Below are 25,185 nucleotides of genomic sequence, written 5' to 3'. Positions count from 1 at the left end.
GCTGCCATGTTGCAGCATAAGGATAGCACTGCAAGTAGTTGGCATGGGCGCTACAGCTCTCACCTGTTTTGTTTCAGTCCAGTCTCGTACTGCGATACCAACTAATCTACTAATTCACACGTATGTCAGATATGGTCAATATAGCCGGAATTTTCATCTCTTTTCCTACAAATCCAGTTGCTTAATGTCCCTGCACGCCTGAATTTGCTGAAGTTCATTAATGGCTACCAGAGGGTGTCAACTAGTGACCATGTTTGTGTTAGATTGTGTGAAACCATCAAAATATGTGAACTTGCAAGGGTTTCAATTGTAGGTTTAAGTTGAAGGTTGTTGAGAATTGTAAAAATATGGATAGATATGAGATGCAATGAAAGAGCTGTAAAGTGGGCCTGAGGGCATAACATAGGAAAGCAGTAAATTAAGTATAGATTGGCAGGCAACATATTGTAAAGTACAGACATGGGCCAGCTACTTGATGATGTATTGTACCGTTGGATAGTCTTGTCTTGCTAGGTTCCTTTATAGTATGCTGTCTTTTGCTGCATGTGTTTCCACGTCCTGTAGCTTCTGTACACAGTGCTGAGTCTGGCTGCGGTCATGGCCAGAAATGAGGCACTCCTATCTGCGGGAAGATATCTTGGGGTGTGACCCTGTGAAATTCACTATGTTTTCATATTGTTCCTCGTAACATGGGAAATGACACAGATGCTGTTCTAACCCTGTTAACAAGCTTAATTCACTTTATTGACTAGTAATCCTTGAAACTAGTCAGCACAAACCTGAAGAAAAGCCAGTTCTCGTGTCTCTTTCAGACCCTTTTCCATTTAAATTTACTTCAGATTGTCATTGTTTCAGTTGGAGAGGAAGCTAAAAGCTTGCATGTAGATCTTCCCCAATTCTCTCAGGAATTGGCTCATTGAGCTGCTACCTCAATTCAGAAACTCATTCCCTTACATGACATCTACAGGACCTGATCATAAGATTCTCGGTGAGTTCAGAAACTGGAAACTATTTTGATGTAGCATCCATTTTTGAATGTGGAATATGTCTCAAACTGATATAGCATGTAGCATGCTATTAGATGTAATCCAAATTACTAATACCTGTGTGTTATGTGGAATGAACCCATTGTAGGTTACATTTAACTTAATAGCAACAACATTATCAAAGAATCCTTCATGGTCCAAATAATCCAGAAAGTTTGACATCTGGCCAAAGTTTGGCGTAGACTTGATGGGCCGAATGGCCTCCTGTGTTGTAACCATTCTATGATTCAAAGTCTGACCAATATTAAACTACATTTAGCTGTTCTGAAAGCTGTCTGTTTATGCCATGCTCCCCTCACCCCACTTATTAACTGTATTTTGCTTAAATAGATGGCTGTCCTGCATCTCCTCCCAAATTAGTGCATTCCTTGCACCTGAGCCAATGTCTGTGTTTATACCTTTTGGTCTATTTTGATTGTGACTTTTATTTTGCTACTTCTCACTCACCACCCACCCTCCCCTAACCCCACGCCCATTGCTTTTTTTTTGTTTGCCAAACCAATGTTCTGTCTTTATGTTCAACTGGGCATAAAAGATCCCATGATACTATTTGACAAAGAGCAGGGAGTGTTCGAATTGCCTTGCTTTGGTTAACATTTGTCCTGCAGCCATCACCATGAAAACAAATGAACTTGCCATTTATCTTAATGTTGTTAATAGGACCTTGCTGTGTGAAAATTAGCTGCTACACTTCAAAATAATTAATTAGCTGTGAAGTGTTTTGATGCTATTGAACATAAGAATAGGAGCAGAAGTAGACCATACGGCGCCTTGAGCCTACTCCACCACTCAATACAATTATGGCTGATCTTCCGCCTCAACTCCACTTCCTGCCTGTTCCCCATATCCCTTGATTCCCTGAGAGACCAAATATCTGTCTATCGCGGCCTTAAATATACTCAACAACCCTAAATTCAAGTTTAATTCAAATTCTTATTTCTTAACTATTTTTTGTCGTTATTCCTGAAACCTTCAGTTTTAGTTGCAGCAAGCAAAACTGCTGTTACAGATATTTGCAGGAGGAAGAGGAATATATTGAGAATGCAACAGAGGTACACTGGCCTTATGCCAGGACCCACGTCCATAGACCAAGGTGAAAACACTTGGGTATGTCAGGGGAGATCTATATTTGCTGTCTGTGCTTGCTTTACAAAACAACAGAATTGTGCTGTATTCTCCAGCTGGACCTCCAGGCAGCATCTGCCACAAGTAATAACTGTGCACGTAGTTTGTGAAGGTGACAACAGCTTCTTTACTATCACTGAATCATTCCAAGAAATCTCAGGTAATATCTACTAAATAAGTAACAAACAGGTGGGAAGAATGTGATAGATTAACTTCTCGTGAGAAAAAAGTGATCACAACTTATGAAAGATAGGAGTAAATTGTTCTGGATAATTAATAGGTTTGGGAAAGCTTGGGGCTTGCCTCATAGCCCAGGAATGGTTAGAGACAATTTTTCAGCACGGGTATCTGCGGAGTCGACGGGTATCTTTTTTTGCCTCTCCCAGAAGATGGGGAGAAAATAAGATTTGGTGTATGTGGGTGAAATCTAAGAGTGGAAGCAAGCATGTCTGAGCCTAAAGACCTTTTGTGTCCTGAATGCATAAACAGAAGGGAATTACAAGGTAATGAAAAAGGACCTAAAATTGCAGGCCCTTAAGTACATACAAGAAGCTCGTGTCATGTCAGCTCCTTTTACAATACATTATGGAGGTGAAGTATGCCAGTGATGCAAAATGGGCTTATAGTAAATCAGCAACCCATTTTACACCCTGCCTGATTTTCTTTTCCAATTTCATCCGAGTATATTATTCTGCTGTTTGGCAGAGCATGGCTATGGTATGTATGTGGCGGGGAGGTAAGAGTGATAAACAAAGGATGATATCAGTCTTGTGTTTGGGGGAAATGTCTACAGTCTACATCCCCCACTCTTATGGGAACTGGGCCCAGGATTTTAAAAATGAACTTCTTAAATCTGCCTAATGGTCTGATGTTGTGGGTCCCTCCTTCAGTGTGCTGCAGTGCCCGCTTGTTCCGGATGACCTTTCCTGTAACCAGTTACAAAACTGCAATATTAGAAGTTGAAGTGCATGGACGCTGACATCCAAGAGCTCATCCTGTATCTAATTTCTGTAAGAGTCAGTAAATTTGCATCATGCCGCTGTGTTTTGTTGGAAATTTTCTAGGTGGATTCAACTTTGTGTGTGATAATATTTGCATATTTCAGTACCAGCCACAAGTTTGTCTTTCAGTTTTCTAGTCAAAAGCTCGTCTAATGGTGACCATGAAACCATTGTTGATCGTCGTAAAAACCCATCTGGTTCACTAATGTCCTTTAGCTTTCTGAGGTCCCCAGCATCACAGATACCAGTCTACAGCCAATCCGATTCACTCCATGTGATGTCAAGAAATGGCTGAAGGCACTGGATAGTGTAAAGGCTATGGGCCCTGACAACATTCTGGCAATAGTACTGAAGACCTGTGCTCCAGAGCTAGCCGCGCCCCTGGCCAAGCTGTTCCAGTACAGCTAGAACACTGGCATCTACCCGGCAATGTGGGAAATTGCCCAGGTGTGTCCTGTACACAAAAAGCAGGGCAAATCCAACTTGGCCAATTGCCACTTTATCAGTCTATGCTCAACCATTAACAAAGTGATGGAAGGTGTTGACAGTGCCATCAAGCGGCACTTGCTCAGCAATAACCTGCTTAGTGATGCTCAGTTTGGGTTCCGCCAGGGCCACTCAGCTCCTGATTTTATTACAGCCTTTGTCCAATCATGGATAAAAGAGCTGAACTCCAGAGATGAGATGAGAATGATTGCCCTTGACGACAAGGCAGCATTTGATCAAGTATTGTATCAAAGAGCCCTAGCAAAACTGGAGTCAATGGGAATCGGGGAAAACTCTGTTGGTTGGAGTCATAATTATCACAAAGGAAGATGGTTGCCGTTGTTGGAGGTCAATCATCTCAGCTCCAGAACATCACTACAGGAGTTCCTCAGAGTAGTGTCCTTGGCCCAACCATCTTCAGCTGCTTCATCAATGACCTTCCTTCCATCATAATGTCAGAAGTGGGGATGTACGCTGATGATTGCACAATGTTAAGCAGCATTTGTCATTCCTCAGATACTGTCCAGATGCAGCAAGACCTGGACAACATCTAGGCTTGGGCTGATAAGTGGCAAGTAATGTTCGCGCCACACAAGTGCCAGGCAATGACCATCTCAAACAAGAGAGAATCTAATCATCTCCCCTTGATATTCAATGGCATTACCATCGCTGAATCCCCCACTATCAACATCCTGGGGGTTACCATTAACCAGAAACTGAACTGGACCAGCCATTATAAATACTGTAGCTACAAGAGCAGGTAAGAGGCCGAGAATTCTTTAGCAAGTAACTCACCTCCTGACTCCCCAAAGCTTGTCCACCATCTACAAGGCACAAGACAGGAGTGTGATGGAATACTCTCTACTTGCCTGGATGGGTGCAGCTCCAACAACACTCGCAGCCAGCTTGATGGGCACCCATCCACAAACTTCAACATTCATTCCCTTTCACCACTGACGCACAGTGGCAGCAGTATGTACCACTTACAAGGTGCACTGCAGCAACTCACCAAGGCTCCTTCAACAGTACCTTCCAAACCTGCGACCTCTACCACCTAGGAGGACAAGGGCAGCAGATGCATGGGAACATCACCACCTGCAAATTCCCCTCCAAGCCACACAGCATCCTGGCTTGGAACTATATTGCTGTTCCTTTTACTGTTGCTGGGTCAAAATCCTGGAACTCCCTTCCTAACAGCACAATGAGTGTACCTATACCCCAAGGACTGCAACGATTCAAGAAAGCAGCTCACCACACCTTCTCAAGGGTAATAAGGAATGGGCAATAAATGCTGGCCTATCCAGTGACGCCCTTATCTCAAACGAATAAAAAAAAAAGTCATGTGCATGACTGAGCAAAACAGTTGAAAAGTTGTCTGAGGGTTCTGAATGTAGTTGCAGTCCAGCTGCACCAAGTTGAAAGAAAACTCTTTCACCTGTATACATTGCTCAGCTTCTTGGGATAGACAAATGTTGGGTATGCTTACCTTGGCAATCTTATGAAAGTAGCAAATTTCTTTTTCATTTTCTCCCATAGCCTATGGGTTTGGGAGATGTTGATCCTCTTGACTGTTCCTTCTATATAGAGTGCAATGCTGTGAGGTGAACATGTGCCTCTTTCCCAAAGAGAGCAAACCCACCTTTGCTGCATTTGTTACAGAAGGACTTCAACTTCATCACATTGAAAAGGATCATTTCGCAAGTAGAATCTTTTCTGTAATTAGACTTCCAACAATTTCAAGTTGGGAGCTTGCAATATTGCAGACCTTTAATGGCTGCTCTGTATGTGTTGGGCTGGATTTTACCGAGCCTATGATATCAAGCTCCGTGGTGGGGCGGGGGGAAGATTGTTCCGACAGAAGCCCGTCATGGGAAGCCGACTCCAGGAGGGCCCGGCCCAATCCTCCTGGTGGTGGCAAGGCTCTGTGGCGGTCGCCCCACCGCTGGGTGACGGGAACTGAATTACAATATTTAAATGAACGGGATGAATAAATTTAAATAAACTTAGCTTTAATTTTACGGGTGTGCTGCGATCCTCAGTGCGGCGGCCGGCATTCCGACGCCTTCAGTTCCCCGTCTGGGGAAAGTCGGCGTGACACTGGTGGGCATGGGGGAGGAATGAAGATTTTCAGTGTGGGAGTGGGGAGATGGGGTCACATAAATGTGTAGGGGATGGTGGGAAGGAGTGAACTTTAAACTTTGTGCAGTCTGGGGGGCAAGATCCGATTTAAATGGTAAATGTTTTGGAGGGGGAAAGGGCAAATAGTTAATGTAATTGTTATGGGGGGGTGGGAGAGGGGCGTTAGAAATTGATTTGATAAATTTTGGGGGGTGTAGCTTTAAAATTTAAATATGCTGGCAGGGTTGGTCACATTTTAAAATTGGCGCCAGCGTCTGTGCACAGGCAGCTGTCGCCATTGTTGGCGACGGACAGCCTGCCCCTCCATGTGATTTGGGGAAGGCGGGCTGCCCCGGCTATTTAATTGAGCCGCCGTGCAGGAGATTGCGGCGGCTCTTTGGCACGTGGCCCGTTTCAGCTTGCCACCGAGATAGGGGGGTGGGCCCTTAAAATCCAGCCTGTTATGTCACTCCTGCAACTGGATATCTTCTGGCATCATTCCCAACATAAGCAGGCTGCACTTTAGTCATCTGCAAGTGATTGTACCTCATTAATGATGGGACATCAATCTTTGGTAAACTTTGAAGCTAATATGTGCTGCAAACTGGTTCCGCTTCTTTTGTCCCAGAACCAGAAAATCATACATACTGTACCTAAAGCTTGTGTGAACATGGTTGTAACAGTGTTGGAGATGGGAAGTCAGGAACTGGAAGGAGAAATTGAACTGGAAGAGATGTTCCCAGTCTACCTTTGATTTCTTTGCAGCATGAGTAATGAATATAATACACATTGGAAGAAGTGCATGTAAATTGTTGTCTCATACAGGAGTGGTCTTTGGAGCTTTGGACAATGGTGTGAAAAGAGGTGAGTGAAAACTTCTTACATGTGCTTTTGTTTCATGAGAAGGTTTCTGGGCAGGGCAGTTCGAAGTTGAGGTAATGGAAGAATCAGTAAGGATGTCCTGGAGGAAGTAGTCTCTTTGTAAAGCAGGGAGAAGACAAATTGATGTGCTTGTTGGTAGGGTTGTGTAAATGACAAATATTATCTGCACATGCAGAGGCCAGTAAGATTGAAGGTGAGGACAAGATGACCCCACCATTGGGAGAAGTGTGAGAGCAGAAGCACAGAAAATGAAAAGGACATGTTGAAGGTTACTGTATAACCATAGATGAGCAAAAACCTGAGGTAAAGAAAGGACACTTCAGAAGCTCTCGTATTGAAAGTTGAACCATTAAAGCAGATATGTTAAAGTAAGGCATGTAGTCATTGGGAAATGGGGTCGAAAGAAACATAATCTGGGTAATTGTGTGCTTCTTGTGTTGTAATGTATATCTCTGGAACAGCCATTGCCAGACACGGTGATGGAGAGAGTAAAGTCCAGTGAGGAAGGTAAGAATAGGTTTGCAACATCCCTGATCTCATCTTCTCTCCAAAGCCTTGTTCCTGTTTAGATGTTATTTGCCAGTTTTCACCATTCTCACTCAACCTTTCCCTTTCTGATACTGACTTTAACAAAGGCATTAGGTTCTACGCCACCATCTCACCCCACCCCCGCATTCCCCAAGCCCCAAATTTGCCATGTAAGTTGGGTTTGAAGCTACTACTCTTTAAAACTGGTATTTCTAATTCTAAGGCCCAATCATACTGCGACTATACTGAGCAAAAATCTGGCTTTGCCTGCATAATGTTATTTTCCATGCAGCCTTCTAATTGCAGTTCAAATTTAATTAAGAAAACTATTGTTTGCCCTTTTCAGTGCTTGGTCAGTGGAAGTTATGGACCACAGTTTAACCCATGCAGCAACAATAATTTCTAGGTTTGTGGCTGTAAGGGGCACCATAAATAGTACCTTTTTGTTATTATTGCACAAGCCAACATTTATTCCCTTTTCTGGCATGGACTATATGAATCCTTTTTTTTTTAAAAAAAAGGACTAGACATAACACTGTGTCTTCAGCAGTGGATGAATTTTGGCAGTCAGCTATCAGCAAATGAGTAACAGTTGAGGATGTCTAAATCATATTTCTTCGCAAGGACTTGTTTTGTTTTATTGTAATTGGATTTCAAAAGCTTTATGTAGTGTTATTTTCCTTACAGATGATGCCACAATGATGAATACTGTAACTCAATGTTTCAGACCAGCTGTGGTCTTGATTACTTTGGAAATAGGAGCTACCATCTGCCCATGGCATTGCAGGAAACTTCTTAAACTTGAAATGTGATGCTAATACTCAAAAGCTTTTATATAGAGCAAAAAGATGAAATTTGAAGTCTTTTTGCTTTGTAGTACTCCGTTTTTGTTTGAGACATAATATTAGTCTTGCATGTTTGGTTAGTAAAGTAATTTGCTGAGTTGGTAGCACTCTTGACTCTGATCAGGAGTTTGTGGATTGAAGCCCCACTATAAGATTTGAGCCCATAATCCAAGCTTGCCACTTCAGTGCTGTACTAAGTAAGTGCTGCATTGTTGGAGGTACCGTCTTTTGATTGAGATGTGGAACTCATGGCTTGTCTGTCAGTTTAAATGGATGTAAAATTGCACCATTTGTAGAAGACATTACTTCATCAACTAACACCATCAAAACACAGATTACCTCGTTTGCTCTTAATGGCAACTTGCGCCATATTTGCCTACATAAGAATTTAACAAGTGTTTCATTGGATGTGAAGAATTTTGAGACATTCTGATGATGTCATAAGGTGCTATAAGAAAATTTTGTCTCTGTCACAGCATTGTGATTTGTTACGGCCATATGGTATGACGTAGGTGGTTCCCACTGTTCAACTCCCCATCTGACTGCAGCCAGTGTATTTGTATTAAGAGTTTATCCCCTTGGGGTTTTATTTTTCAAAAACAGATAGCGACAGGTTTTCTTGTAGGTTTCTAAAAAAAACAAAGTCAATTGTTTATTGATCAATACACCTTATCTCGAAATTGTCACAACATTCATTCATTCATCCATTCGCTCGCGCGCACGCACACACACACACACACACACACACACACACACACACACACAGTTACGACTGACCGAGGTTGGAGGAATGCACTATCTTTCTCTAGTTCCACTACTTCTCTGATCACAGCATATGTTTAAATGTTTTAACCAGTTACCGATATGGCCAATTGTATACTTTATCTATATTCGTTTCAGAATAAAAAAAATCTACCAACCAGGTTGCTTTAATAAACAACAACATTATTGATTTATTATAAAACAAGACTTATTCAACAAAGATGCAAACTTATTAACACACAGTTTGAAATAGGAAAGTATAAATATATATCCTTCTAAAATAACACACAAGCACACACTTGGAAAGGAAAAGGAAAAAAATAAAGAAAAATGAAAAAGCTGGCCCTGCAGTGATCAACTTAAAAAAAAAAAAATACTTTGGCCAAGTTATTGTCAATTCTTGAAGAAAAGTGATAAGATATGGAATGCTCCAGATGGTCTTTGGCCTGGCATCTGGGATCTTTCTGGAGCAGTTCTGTTCAGGAGACGTCAAGGGGTAGTCTTGCAGGCTTTTTGGGAGAATTACTGCATCAGTGGTTTAGGCTATCACACTGGATTCTCCACAGAATTTCCAAAACAAGTGGAAAAGGATGAGGTGGGTGGCTTCTCTCTTAGCAGGCTACACACCAACTGAGCATTCAAACAGTCCAAGCCCAAATCAAAAAGCCAAAACTCCTGACAACCATAAACCTAGACATGTGACTGCTCTGTAAACAACTCCAATAGCCAGCGGGGCTCCTTATGTTTATTTTAGCACTTCGTTGTCTCTTCCAGTCCTTCCAATAATGTTTTAAAAAAAAAAACCCACCAAATCCAGGCATCTCCTCAGTCTTGCAAATGAACCAATTTTCACAATCTTTTAAATATGAGTCCTCAAAAAATATTAATAATGATAATACTTTTTTCACCTTCATGACAACACCCTCACAAGAAGAAATAGATAGAGAAGGGAAAGAGGTAGGTGGATTTTTGTGGGGGAGAAAGGTTACGATAAACTTGTTGAACTCTCTTGAGACTCAAGTTCCAGATAGTTGCTGGCCTGAGATGATTGTAGATTTCTCTCTTGATTGAAGGTTCTGTTGAAGATGGTGGGTCACTTTCAGCTCTCTGTCTGCTGTATTATGTAGCTGCTGGATTTTTTCATCAGGGCAGGTGCTTGCTGGAATGCCAGCTGTTACAAGTAGCTTCATCTTCTGGTCAGTCTCTCTCGCTGTCTTTGTTTTAATGTAGAACTGTGTCACCTCTCACCTCTTGTTAGGAGACACTCTGGTTTCTCTGCCCTGGTGATCACACAATGGACCAGGTCAAGGCTACTTGTCCCCTCTGTTTTAGAAGAAGACATTCAATTCTGGAATATTTTTAGGATAGGTGTAAGATTGATTTCATTAATACTTTTTGGCTTTGAAGATTTGTCCTTTGTCTTTGTCAGACTGTTTGGATACACAAAAGGCTAATCCCCTTTTTCTTCAGTGGCCATTTTGGACCATTGTTCACTTTTTAAAATAAAGGTTCATTTTTTAAAGACAAAGTTTGTTTTTTTTATAATTCTTCAGAGTTAGTCTGTGAATGTTGTATCATCGCACTTCCAATGTGTGTGACAGATTGCTTACTAATTTTGAAGAGGACAGTGTTTCTATTATGATCTTTGGTGTATTCAAATGTTGGTTACTACAAAGAACAATCATCTCTAATGTGTGCATTAAACGATGACTAAAAGCGCAGTATTGCATTATGTTGCAATCCTGTTTCCTTGGCTGTTAATAGTGATGGTGTATTTATTTATTCTTTGAATTTACTGGCATATGACGCTGCCAGTTTGAAGTAGTATATCTAAGCAAAATTGGAACAGTATATTCAGCTTGTGCTGCTTGAAAGATTAATGAAAGCTTCCTCTGTTCACTGGAACAATGGTAGTCTAATGTCCTAACAAATGATGAAATATTATTCTATAAGTGGGAAGTATTTATATTCTGAGCACATATCCTTCAACAAGGCTATTTTCATCTCATCACTGCATAACGAAACGCATTTGAACCTTATAAAAATATATTTTATTTAGCTGATGAATTAATGTGAAGTTGAAATTGTACATAACACTCACAAATACACACAGAATATGATGTTGCCACTGTCACTATTAGATATTACATAGTGGCTATCACTGTTTTGGAATTATTTTTGCTGATGTCATGTGACTCAAGATTTTTTTTTTGTTGCTATGGTCTGTACAATTTCAACTTAACATAATTTAACTGATTTTACTGCCCTCTGTCCTCTTCGTCTGTATACACTCTCCTAGCCATTTCATGGGTGCCCTTTGATTTGCTATCTTGCATGTCTGCTCTGTTCCATGATCTCAATTACAGGCAAGGCCATCTCTGACCCCTTCTTTGTATTTCTCACCACCCACTTTCCTTGCTCCCTTCCACTCCCTTTCTTCTCATATTCATCTCTAGAAAATACTCTTCCCCAAGTCACTTACAAATGCACTTTCAAACTCCCAATTCCCAGGCCTTTGGCCTCCCAGTTGCCACAGTATTTCTGCAGCTGTTGATCTGTTCAGCTACTCCACACATCCATTTCTGATGCCTTTGCCCCTTGTTTAAAAAAAAAAGCACGGCAAAACCTGATGACTGAGAGAACAGAAGGAGAGGAGAGAATTTAAAACACGCTAAAATCTGGTGACTCGGAGAAAAGAAGCAGGAGAGAAGAGGATTTAGAGTGTGACTTGAACAGAGTGCTAGGTGTTCGGTGAATTGAGGGAGTTGGGTGAGGAGGGGAAGGAGGTGCTCCTTTGCTTTTTCTAACTTTTTCACCCAGTAGGATTTGGTTCTTACTCTACTACAGAGGAAGAAGCTAGTTGTTTGGTGAGTATCTGGTAAATGGTTAAGGGCTATTCTATTCCTAAGGTTTACAATAGTACAGGAACTGGTTGTATGGTTAATAAAATACAAAAAAAGAAAAATAAATAATTGAATAAGCTAATTAAGTAGTTCATTAAAACACATTAAGGATGGCAGGTAGCTGATGTGACACGGCTGCAGCATGTGGGAGCTCATTGTGATCCAGGGCAAACACATCTGCAGTAAGTGTTGCAGCTCGAGGAGCTTCAGCTCAGTCATTGAGCTAGAGGCCGAGCTGCAGGCGCTGCAACACGTCAGAGAGGGGTAAAGTTACCCGGACACTTTGTACCAGGAGGTGGTCACACCCCTTAGGATAGGGTCTTCTGATTTGGTCAGTGGTCAGATACAGGAGAGTGTGGCTGCAGCTGAGGCAGATAAAGGGACCCAGTGGTCAGGAGTGCAGGAGCCTCAGCCTTTGCGATTATCCAACAGGTTCGAGGTTCTTTCAGCTTGTTTGGATGAGAGTATGGGCTGCAGGGTGGATAAGCTAACTGACCATGCACCGTGGTACAGGAAGCCATTCAAGTGGGAGGAGCTAAAAGGAATGCTGTGGCCGTAGGGGACAGTATAGTGAAGGGGATTGACACTGTTCTCTGCAGCAGAGAGCGTGAATCCAGAAGATTGTGTTGCCTGCCTGGTGCCAAGGTTCGGGACATCTGCTCAGGGCTGGAGAGGAACTTACAGTGGGAGGGGGAGGATCCAGTCATCGTGGTCCATGTAGTTACCAATGACATAGGCAGGACAAGGAAAGAGATTCTGCATAGTCAATATGAGGAGCTAGGCACCAAATGAAGAAGTAGAACCTCAAAAGTAATAATCTCTGGATTATTACCTGAGCCACGTGCAAATTGGTATAGGGCAAATAAGATTAGAGAAATGAATGTGTGGCTCAAAGACTGGTGTGGTAGAAGAGGGTTCCGGTTTGTGGTGCACTGGCACCAGTAGTGGGGAAAGTAGGGGCTGTACTGTTGGGATGGTCTGCACCTGAACCGTGCTAGGCCTGATGTTCTAGCGAGCTGCATAACTAAGGAAGTGAGAGGGTTTTAAACTAAATAGTGGGGGCATGGGATCAAATTTGGGAAGATGTGGTAAATCAAAGAGTAGAAACAAGGCAAGAAAGGAAATGACAAACAGACCGTCACAGGAAGGGTTAGAGAGTACAAATCTAAGAGTAGATTAGCAGTTGAGGCTAGGCGTTACAAAAATAATAAAAGGACAAAATTAATGGCTCTATCTGAATGCACATAGTATTAGAAACAAAACAGATGAACGGAGAACACAAATAAAAATAAATAAGAATGATCTCATAGCCATTACAGAGACATGGCTGCAGGATGACATTAGTTGGGACCTGAATATTGAAGAGTACATGACATTTGGGAAGGACGGGAAGCTAAGAAAAGGTAGAGGGGTGGCTCTGTTAACTAATGATGGTATTAGCACATTAGAGAGGGATGACCTAAGTTCAGGAAACCAGGATGTAGAAGCGGGTTGGGTAGAGATGAGAAATCATAAAGGCAAGAAGTCACTCGTGGGAGTGATGTGCAGGCCCCCTAACAGTAACCACATGGTAGGACAGAGTATAAAGGAAGAAATAATGGGAGTTTGTTAGAAAGGTACGACGATAGTCGTGGGGGATTTTGATCTAAATATAGACAGGAAGAATCAGATGGGCAAAGGTAGCCTAGATGAGGAGTTGATAGAATGTTTTCCGGATAGATTCTTAGAACCGAACGTTCTGGAGCCAACCAGAGAGCAGGCTAAACTAGACCTGGTATAGTGCAACGAGATAGGATTAATTGATAACCTCATGATGAAGGCACCTCCTAGCCTGCAGCGATCATAATATGATTGAATTTTACATTCAGTTTGAGGGAGAAGAAGAGTGGGTCCAAGACCAGTATATTAAACTTAAATAAGGGCAATTATGAGGGTATGAAAGCAGAGCTAGCTAAAGTGAACTGGCAAATTAGGTTAAGGGATAGGTCAACAGAGATGCAGTAGCACTCTTTTTTTCAATATACAGAATAGATATACTCTATCAAGAAAAAAAAATTCCAAGGGGAGGACCCACTATCAGTGGTTAACTAAAAAAAGTTAAAGATAGTATCAAACTTACAGAAAAAGCACATAATTGTGCAAAGGGTGGCAGGTCAGATGATTGAACAGAATATAAAGAACAGCAAAGAATGACTAAAAGATTGATAATGAGGGAAAAATTAGATTATGAGAGAAAGCTAACTAGAAATGTAAGAATAGATAGTAAGAGTTTCTATTGATATTTAAAAAAGAAAAAAATGAATGTTGGTCCTATGGAAAGTGAGCCTGGGGAATTAATAAGGGACAATAAGGAGATGGAAGATGAATGGAACTGGTATTTTGCATTGGTCTTCACTATAGAGGATGCAAGTAACATCCCAGAAATAGCTGTAAATCAGGAAATGGAAGGGAGTGGGGAAGTCAAGAAAATGACAATCACCAGGGAAGTGGTACTGAGCAAATTGTTGGAGCTGTGGGCTGACAAGTCCCTGGGTCCTGATGGACTTCATTCTAGGGTCCTAAAAGAAGTGGCTAGTGAGAAATTTGATGCGTTGATTTTAATTTTCCAAAATTCCCTAGATTGGGGGAAGGTTCCGTGAGATTGGAAAATAATAAATGTAACTCCTTTATTCAAAAAGGGAGGGAGACAAAAAGCAGGAAACTACAGGCCAGTTAGATTAACAACTGTCTTAGAGAAAATGTTATTTAGAAGCTATTATTAAAGATGCAGGGCACTTAGAAAAATTTCAAGGTGATCAGACAGAGTCAGCATGGTTTTGTGAAAGGGAAATCATGTTTAACTAATTTATTGGACTTCTTTGAAGAAGTAACACATGCTATGGATAAAGAGGAACAGGTGGATGTACTGTACTTGGATTTCCAGAAGGCATTTGAAAAGGTGCCAAATTAAAGGTTATCACAGAAAATAAAATCTCATGGTGTAGGGAGAGAAGATTGGTTAACTAACAGGAAACAGAGTAGGCATAAACAAGTCATTTTCTGGTTGGCAAGATGTAATGAGTGGTGTGCTGCAGTAATCAGTGCTGGGGCCTCAACTTTTACAATTTATATAAACGACTTGGATGAAGGGACCGAAGGTATGATTGCTAAATTTGCTGATGAGACAAAGATAGGTAAGAAAGTTAGTTATGAAGAGGATAGAAGGAGGCGACAAAAGGATATAGATAGGTTATGTGAGTGGGCAAAGATCTGGCAAATTGAGTATAATGTGGGAAAATGTGAAATTGTCCATTTTGGCAGGAAGAAAATAAAAAGAAGCATATTATCTAAATGGTGAGAGATTGCAGAGCTCTGAGATGCAGAGGGATCTGGGTGTCCTAGTGCATGAATCGCAAAAGGTTAGTATGTTAGTGCATCTCTTCAAGATGGCTCCTGGGCTGGAAGCTCCCTAGGAAGCTCCCTTGCTGTTCAACTCTATCCATGGCCATCTGCTCCCATCCCTAACGTTTTCTCCCCCAATCTGCCCTCTTAAACTGTTTAAATTCCCCTGGCTCTTTAAATCAGTTCATTTTAGCCCTATCTAAAAGTTAACAGTTAGTTTAGTGTATGTTACCTGGGCCCACTGCCCTCCCCCAGCCACACCTGCTCTTTGTTTCCTCAATGAAATTGATCCGGATGAAACTGACGAGCACAGCTGCCGATACTTCAATCTCCGATCCTGCTGTCTTCACAGTCCAGAGTGTCTGCAGCCACGGCATGCGGTAAGTCCATTGAGGTGAAGAAGGAGCTGCGGGACCCGAGAGAAGTCCTGTGAAAAGGTGCCCCGAACACCCAAAACATCCACGAACGGCCCCCCCGGCCGCAACTTCAAAGCGCCCGCGGGAGATGGCTCGGAGAGCATCTGCAGCGCACTGTCGGCAATGCTGCATGCCTTTATTTAAACCACTGCAAAAAAAAAAAAACCCTTAGCAAATGTAATCACCTCTAAGTCTGCCAAATGATGCTTCACCTCCCGAAGGACGTGGATGAGCTTTCCGGACGTCGATGGTGGGCACTGAGGAAATGGCTTATTACCTGCACCAGATTCCACCCCCCCTCCCCCCCCCCTTTACCCCCCTTCCACCCCCCCCACCCCCGTCCCCTTCCCTGCTCCACCCTGTCAGCTCACCCCCTCACAACCCCGTCCCAGCCCGCCCCCCCCTCACACCATCTTCACCCCGCACCCCCTTCCTCTGCACCCCACCCCCTCCCTCTACCCCTCCCCCTTGCATCCCCTCCTCCCACCGGCACCATCCTACACCTGTGTAGGGGCCCCAACAACCCCACTGCCTTGTGGGCGTCTCGGGAGAGACCAAGGCTAAGGGAGTAAACCCTAACAGAAAATCCGGAGCGGAACCCCGTAGGCGGTCATGTGTCACCTTTGGCATGTTTCCGGCAGTTCCTGCAGCCATACTGGTGCCAAACGTCGTGTCCTGCACTCCTTTGGACCCCACCAGAAAGGCCGAGAGGGGGGTTTTGACGACTGGGCAACTCTCAACCCCCATAAATTTGCCCAGGCATGCGCCATGGAGAGGTCACTCCATAGTTGCCTCACAGCGGCTAAAACAACACGGAAGGCAGCAGTTACGGGTTACAAGTCCAGATAAATTGGCGTAGAAACTGGGCGCCACGGGTTGCCTTTGTCGGTGGGAGAGGTCATTGCACCTCACTGGACAGCTACCGCCCGCCTCAAACCGGGCAGCCCCCGGTCAATAAGGTTCTGTCCCGCCACAGTCTGCCTGCTTCAATGGGTGCTTGGAGCTCAGGGTCATTGCCCGAAAGGTGGACTGATACACCGCACCAAACAACATGAAAAAAGGAAAGAAGGTACCAGCCCTTCGCTTTGCAAGCTGGAACGTCAGAACTATGTGTCCTGGCCTGTAGGAAGTCCTTACACAAATCAACGATTCTCGGAAGACCGCCATCATTAACAACGAGCTCAGTAGATTCAATGTGGACATTGCAGCACTTCAGGAGACTCGCCTCCCCGCGAGTGGCTCTCTAGCAGAGCAAGACTACACCTTCTTCTGGCAGGGCAGGGATCCTGAAGAACCAAGACAGCATGGAGTGGGCTTCGCCATCAGAAACTCCTTGCTCAGCATGATAGAGCCTCCCTCAAATGGCTCGGAACGCATACTGTCCATCCGACTGCTCACCACCTCTGGTCCAGTACACCTACTCAGCATCTATGCTCCAACACTCTGCTCCGCACCTGAAGCTAAAGACCAGTTCTATGAACAACTCCATAACATCATTAGCAGCATCCCCAACACCGAACACCTATTCCTGCTGGGGGACTTTAATGCCAGGGTTGGGGCCGACCATGACTCATGGCCCTCCTGCCTTGGGCGCTATGGCGTTGGAAGGATGAATGAGAACGGGCAGAGACTGCTTGAGTTGTGTACCTATCATAACCTCTGCATCACCAACTCGTTCTTTCACACTAAACCCTGTCACCAGGTTTCATGGAGGCACCCAAGATCACGTCGTTGGCACCAGCTAGACCTCATTGTCACAAGGCGAGCCGCCTTAAACAGTGTTCAAATCACACGCAGCTTCCACAGTGCGGACTGCGACACCGACCACTCCCTGGTGTGCAGCAAGGTTAGACTCAGACCAAAGAAGTTGCATCATTCCAAGCAGAAGGGCCACCCGCGCATCAACACGAGCAGAATTTCTCACCCACAGCTGTTACAAAAATTTCTAAATTCACTTGTAACAGCCCTTCAAAACACTCCCACAGGGGATGCTGAGACCAAGTGGGCCCACATCAGAGACGCCATCTATGAGTCAGCTTTGACCACCTACGGCAAAAGTGCGAAGAGAAATGCAGACTGGTTTCAATCTCATAATGAAGAGCTGGAACCTGTCATAGCCGCTAAGCGCATTGCACTTTTGAACTACAAGAAAGCCCCCAGCGATTTAACATCCGCAGCACTTAAAGCAGCCAGAAGTACTGCACAAAGAACAGCTAGGCGTTGCGCAAACGACTACTGGCAACACCTATGCAGTCATATTCAGCTGGCCTCAGACACCGGAAACATCAGAGGAATGTATGATGGCATGAAGAGAGCTCTTGGGCCAACCATCAAGAAGATCACCCCCCTCAAATCTAAATCGGGGGACATAATCACTGACCAACGCAAACAGATGGACCGCTGGGTTGAGCACTACCTAGAACTGTACTCCAGGGAGAATGCTGTCACTGAGACTGCCCTCAATGCAGCCCAGCCTCTACCAGTCATGGATGAGCTGGACATACAGCCAACCAAATCGGAACTCAGTGATGCCATTGATTCCCTAGCCAGCGGAAAAGCCCCTGGGAAGGACAGCATTACCCCTGAAATAATCAAGAGTGCCAAGCCTGCTATACTCTCAGCACTACATGAACTGCTATGCCTGTGCTGGGACGAGGGAGCAGTACCCCAGGACATGCGCGATGCCAACATCATCACCCTCTATAAAAACAAAGGTGACCGCGGTGACTGCAACAACTACCGTGGAATCTCCCTGCTCAGCATAGTGGGGAAAGTCTTTGCTCGAGTCGCTCTGAACAGGCTCCAGAAGCTGGCCGAGCGCGTCTACCCTGAGGCACAGTGTGGCTTTCGTGCAGAGAGATCGACTATTGACATGCTGTTCTCCCTTCGTCAGATACAGGAGAAATGCCGTGAACAACAGATGCCCCTCTACATTGCTTTCATTGATCTCACCAAAGCCTTTGACCTCGTCAGCAGACGTGGTCTCTTCAGACTACTAGAAAAGATCGGATGTCCACCAAAGCTACTAAGTATCATCACCTCATTCCATGACAATATGAAAGGCACAATTCAACATGGTGGCTCCTCATCAGAGCCCTTTCCTATCCTGAGTGGTGTGAAACAGGGCTGTGTTCTCGCACCCACACTTTTTGGGATTTTCTTCTCCCTGCTGCTTTCACATGCGTTCAAATCCTCTGAAGAAGGAATTTTCCTCCACACAAGATCAGGGGGCAGGTTGTTCAACCTTGCCCGTCTAAGAGCGAAGTCCAAAGTACGGAAAGTCCTCATCAGAGAACTCCTCTTTGCTGACGATGCTGCTTTAACATCTCACACTGAAGAATGCCTGCAGAGTCTCATCGACAGGTTTGCGTCTGCCTGCAATGAATTTGGCCTAACCATCAGCCTCAAGAAAACGAACATCATGGGGCAGGATGTCAGAAATGCTCCATCCATCAATATTGGCGACCACGCTCTGGAAGTGGTTCAAGAGTTCACCTACCTAGGCTCAACCATCACCAGTAACCTGTCTCTAGATGCAGAAATCAACAAGCGCATGGGTAAGGCTTCCACTGCTATGTCCAGACTGGCCAAGAGAGTGTGGGAAAATGGCGCACTGACACGGAACACAAAAGTCCGAGTGTATCAGGCCTGTGTCCTCAGTACCTTGCTCTACGGCAGCGAGGCCTGGACAACGTATGCCAGCCAAGAGCGACGTCTCAATTCATTCCATCTTCGCTGCCTTCGGAGAATACTTGGCATCAGGTGGCAGGACTATATCTCCAACACAGAAGTCCTTGAAGCGGCCAACACCCCCAGCTTATACACACTACTGAGTCAGCGGCGCTTGAGATGGCTTGGCCATGTGAGCCGCATGGAAGATGGCAGGATCCCCAAAGACACATTGTACAGTGAGCTCGCCACTGGTATCAGACCCACCGGCCGTCCATGTCTCCGTTATAAAGACGTCTGCAAACGCGACATGAAATCGTGTGACATTGATCACAAGTCGTGGGAGTCAGTTGCCAGCATTCGCCAGAGCTGGCGGGCAGCCATAAAGACAGGGCTAAATTGTGGCGAGTCGAAGAGACTTAGTAGTTGGCAGGAAAAAAGACAGAGGCGCAAGGGGAGAGCCAACTGTGCAACAGCCCCAACAAACAAATTTCTCTGCAGCACCTGTGGAAGAGCCTGTCACTCCAGAATTGGCCTTTATAGCCACTCCAGGCGCTGCTTCACAAACCACTGACCACCTCCAGGCGCGTATCCATTGTCTCTCGAGATAAGGAGGCCCAAAAGAAAGTGCATGAATCGCAAAAGGTTAGTATGCAGGTTCAGCAAGTAATTAGGAAAGCTAATAGAATGTTATCATTTATTGCGAGGGGAATTGAATACAAAAGTAGAGAGGTTATGCTTCAGTTATACAGGGCATTGGTGAGACCACAAGAGAAGTACTGTGCAGTATTGGTCTCCTTATTTAAGGAAGGATGTAAATGTGTTGGAGGCAGTTCAGAGAAGGTTTACTAGACTAATACCTGGATTGGGTGGGTTATCTTATGAGGAATGGTTAGACAGGCTAGGCTTGTATCCGCTGGAGTTTAGGCGAGTAAGAGGCCACTTGATTAAAACATTTAAGATCCTGAGGGGTCTTGGCAGGGTGGATGTGGAAAGGATGTTTCCCCTTGTGGGAGAATCTAGAACTAGGGGTGTCACTGTTTAAAAATAAGGGGTCGCCTGTTTAAGACAGAGATGAGGAGAAACTTTTTCTCTTAACAGGGTTGTGAGTCTTTGGAACTGTCTCTTTCTCAAAAGTTGGTGAAAGCAGAGTCTTTAAGTATTTTTAAGGCAGAGGTAGATAGATTCTTGATAAGCAAGGTGATGGAAGGTTAGCGGGGGTAGGCAGACATGTGAAGTCAAGGTAACAATCAGATCAGCCATGATCTTATTGAATGTTGGAACAGGTTCGAGGGGCTGATTGGCCTACTCCTATTCCTAATTCGTATGGCTTGTATGTATGTAAACTTTATTCTCGTGCATCCTGGGCATTTCCCCAGTATAGTCCCATCTTTACTCTCCCAAGTCCACAGGGTACAGACTTGAGTGTATCTGGCACACAGCTGGTTCAGCCATCCATCACCAGATCTGGCTGGTCAAATAATGCACTAATGGGGCTTGTTGTCCTCTGCTGTACCACACTCTACTTCAGCATAATCCTCAGCTTCTTTCCATTGTCAGCTGTCTGAAAACCTCTCGCCTACTCCCTTCCACTTTCATCTCCAAGAAGTGCGAGGAGCTAATGGATTGTTCTTTATCACTAAGATTGAATCTATATGTTCAGCAGTTTCTGCTGCTTTCTCCCATGCTTAACAAGCCAAACCTCCCCATGGCTCCCCCTTTGCCTATCCCTAATCCCTCTCGTCCTGTCTGAGCTCACCTTATCCCAGAGACTCAGCTTCTGCTTCCTTGACCCTATTCTCAGAAGTGCTGCCCTTCCAATTCCTTTCTAGCTGACATTGCAAATCGTTCCCTCTCTTTACATCCCCCTTCCTTTAAAAACCACTGTCATCACCCCATCCTAACAAACAACTATGAAAACTACTACTGCATTTCCAAGCTACCTTTCCTCTCTCACGTCATTGAATATTGTTGCCTGCCAAATCTGTTTATCTTTCCCAAAACTCCTATGTTTGAATCTTTCCATTCAGGTTTCTAATCCTGTCACAGCATTGAAACGATCCTAACTGGAGGCACAAATGATATCTTCTGTGACTGAGGTGCCTTTTTGTTTTCTCCATCCTTGTCAACTTCTTCACCTGTGACATGGTTGACCATACCATCCTCCTCCATTGTCTCTCCATTGCTTAACTCAGTGGACCTACCTTGCTTGGCTCCACTATTGCCTCTTAACTCGTAGCCAGAGCATATTCAACAATACTTTCCCAACCTGCCTTCACACATTTACCTCTGGGGTCTCCCAAGGATCTATCCTGGTCCCCTTGTTTTTTAATTTTTCATGGGATGTGAGCACCACTGGCAAGACCAGCATTTGTTGCCAACCCAAATTGCCCTTGAGAAAGTGGTAGTGAGCTGCCTTCTTGAAGTGCTGCAGTCCATTTGGTGTAGGTACATCCACAGTGCTGTTGGGAAGGGAGTTCCAGCTTTTTGACCCAATGACAGTGAAGGAATGGTGACACAGGGAATGCTGTGTGGCTTGGAGGGGAACTTGCTGGTGTTGGTGTTCCCATGTGTCTGCTGCCCTTGTCCTTCTAGGTGGTAGAGGTTGCAGATTTGGAAGATTCTGTCCAAGGAGGCTTGGCGAGTTGCTTGTCTGCATACTGCCCCTTGGTGATATCATCTGCAGACATGTACCAGCTCTACTTCACCAACATCTTTTGTTCCCTGCACTGTTTCTGTGCTATCAGACTGCTTGATCTTTGAGCTGCAGTTTCATCCAGTTAAACGTTGGGAAGACGGAAGAGATCATCTTTGGCTCTCACGGCAAGCTCCCTATTCTCGCTGCTGATCCTATCCCACTCCTTGGCTACTGTCTCAGGTTGAACCAGACTGTTTGCAACCTTGGAGTATTATTTCATCCCTATCTGAGCTTCTGACCCCATATCCTGTACATCAGAAAGACTACCTTCTTCCAACTCTCTAAAATTGCCCTGTCTCGACTATTCCAGAGCTGTCCTGGGTGGGCTCCCATTCTCCACACTTTATAACCTTCAGGTTATCCAACATTTGGCTGAACATATCCTAGCCTGCAGCAAGTCACACTCACCCATGACTGCTGTCCTTGCTGCTGGTCCTGCAGCACCTCCAATTTAAAATTCTCAACCTTGTGTTTAAATCCCTTCTTGGCCTCATTCCTCATTATTACTGTAGCCTTCTCCAGCCCGAAAACCTTGGAAGGAATCAACATTCTTCTAACTCTGGCCTTTTGTGCATCCAATGCAGAAGGAACAGATTTCAAGCTAAAGGATGACAAAGAAGTTTTAAGCTTTGACTCTTTTTTAAAGAGATCGCATTGAATAGGCTATGACAGTGTATGGCGAGTGAAGCTGGAAGGGGAGGGGCAGTGTGACAAGCTCTTGTTATACCCACTCTGAATGCTTTTGTTTGCAAGAAATTCAAATTGATAGCTTTACTGTGGGCTTTCCGGATAATTGGCTAGAAGCAATCAACATGAATTTCTAATTAGAGATCGAGGAATCATACAGGAAGTATCTTTATTTCAACATTCTCAGCATGAAATGTCTGTGCAAACCACTACTGTTTGATCTGATATTGGCCCCCAGAATCCTTTACCAGGTACCGCTCATTGGGAAGATTGACCAGCGCAATGTAGCTTGGTAGAGTCTTTGCAGCGCACAATTCATATTACTCTTCACAATTCAGATTTGAGGCTTTGTCATCAACTGGGAGTAATCCCAGTTACAACCTACATATGACTTGTCCTTCATGCCAGCACTGTTTCAGATGGAAATGGGATTAATATCACTACTACTAGTGGATCAGTTTGGACAAGTGCAGTGTTCTACTCTGACATGAGGCTCTAGGCTGTTAATGCAGCAGTACCTGTATATCCCAGAATTACTAACAGCTGCTGTCTTTGTCATATTTCATTTGTGAGTATTCACGTGACCTGTGTGGCTGAAGCTTCTTGAAAAGACATTGGAGCTCATGATGTTTTTGTTTATTGCAATGGTAGATACAAGGCATAAATATCTTGGGAGGACACTGGCTGCGGTTACTGATGCTTCCTTCAGAGTGGAGGTGTTGCTGAACACACACCAAGCCCAATTAACCTATTATCCTTGTGCTTGCTGACCGAATTGTCTCCTGGTCCAGCAATGCTTCAATTTTAAAATACTTATCCTCATTTTCAAATCATTCTATGGCCTTGCACCTCTCTATCTCCAACCTCCTCCAGCCCAAAACCCCTCAGCTCCTCCAATTCTGGCCTCATGTGCACCCCTGATTTTAATCACTCCATCACTCCACCACTGCACCTTCAGCTGTCAAGGCCCTGTACTGTGGAATTCCCTCCTGAAACCTATATCGCTAGCTCTCTCTCTCTCTTCAGATGCTGTTTAAAACCCACCTCTTTGACCAAGTTTTTGGTCGCCTGTCCTAATTTGTCCTTACCAAAGCAAAATACTGCGGATGCTGGAAATCTGAAAGAAAAGCAGAAAATGCTGACAATATTCATGTCTGGCAGCATCTGTGGAGAGAGAAACAGTGTCATGTTGACCTTTCATCAGTCCTTTCATTTGTTTGTGAGGTTTGGTGTCAAATTTTGTTTAATAACACTCCTGTGATGTGCCTTGGGACATTTTGCAATATTAAGGGTGCTATCTAAATGCAAGTAGTTGTTGTGATCTTTTCCACCACTCCATCTATGGAGTTAAACTCTGGTTCCTGCTCAGCTTATTCAGAGTTGTTGCAAACTGAGTAATTACAACTAAGTCTATGTATAACAATACTATATAACTATTTTATTTAGTTTAATTTTTTTTAATAAATTTTATTCAAATGCAACATGTTGCTAGATAATTAATGGAATGCATCTCCTGAGGTTGTTAATGAGCTGGTTACCAGTCACCAAGAAAAGTAATTTAACCCAAGTTCTAGTCACCTCATTGACCTCTATCTTGAGTAAGCTAAGAATCTATCTATACAACAGCTATGTGGAACATCCTGCATGCCATTGTTAATGATGTACTCAAAAGGTTCAATCAGATTAATACAATTGTGCAGGTTTTGCCAGTACTGCAGGGTGAATTATGGGGGATGAAATGTAAAAAGTCTGAGGCCAAGTCTCGTGTACAAGATGAAGATCACTAATGGGCGGGGGAAGGAGAAAAGACATTGAGGATGGAGGATGGTTGGACAACATCCATCAGCTGAGTAAGCTTTGCTTCCAGAGAATCTATGGATTGAGATTGTGTAAATTGTTATTTAATTTTGTTGCTTGATGTAGATTTAAAACCTAGCTCTGTCTGAGAAGGAAGATGCATATTACTGCTAATCTTGGTATTTCACTTTTAGATGAATGGTTCATGTTTTATTTTGTTAGAGGACTTTCATTCCCTTCAAAGTAGTGGGTTTTGCATCAAGTGTTAAACATTGTAAGATTACTTTTAGAATTGATACGTTCAGTTGTTGAATTTGTGTCCTAATTGGTACCCATACCATCTATGAGGTGAGTTGGCAAACATTATACCATTACTACTGGATACTGCACTGAAGTACTGTGCGACTGGGAAGGTCCAGCATCAATCCAAACTTATTGCTGGAATTTTTACACTGCACCATGCATCAAACCTAAAGTTAGGAAAGTAGGTATTGCAAGCTAATTGATTAGTGCTTGAATTGGGAACTAGAAATTCCTTTAACCTCCTTTGTGATTAAATTATTTTGTAATCTTTTTTATGTATCTGTATCATCAATACTTTCAAAAACTTTTGCATTTTATTTTCGCACAGGAAACAAATCGCAAGACAGTGGCATTGCAGAAATGGAAGAACTTGCTGTTCCACACAACATAAAAATAAGTAATATCACATGTGATTCTTTCAAGATCTCATGGAGCATGGAACCAAAATACAAAGATCGTATCACACATTACTTTATTGATCTTAATAAGAAAGAAACCAAGAATTCCAATAAGTTCAAGCACAAGGTAAAATACTGTA

At 43.7% G+C, this 25,185-nt stretch overlaps 1 protein-coding gene across 1 annotated transcript in view; it reads left to right on the top strand.

Annotated features, from left to right (window-relative positions):
• phyhiplb (phytanoyl-CoA 2-hydroxylase interacting protein-like b) overlaps positions 1-25,185 on the top strand; it is an 86,325-nt gene that overhangs the window by 28,631 nt on the left and 32,509 nt on the right. Inside the window, exon 2 of the mRNA XM_068052475.1 lies at positions 24,976-25,172. Coding sequence (XP_067908576.1) covers positions 24,976-25,172 — 197 coding nt within the window. The remainder of the gene's footprint in view (positions 1-24,975; positions 25,173-25,185) is intronic.

This window comes from Heterodontus francisci, chromosome 20 (assembly GCF_036365525.1).
Source record: "Heterodontus francisci isolate sHetFra1 chromosome 20, sHetFra1.hap1, whole genome shotgun sequence".
In the NCBI taxonomy this organism is placed as follows: Eukaryota; Metazoa; Chordata; class Chondrichthyes; order Heterodontiformes; family Heterodontidae; genus Heterodontus; species Heterodontus francisci.
The sequence above is the reverse complement of the archived record's forward strand: the minus strand, read 5'-3'. Positions and strand labels throughout refer to the sequence as shown.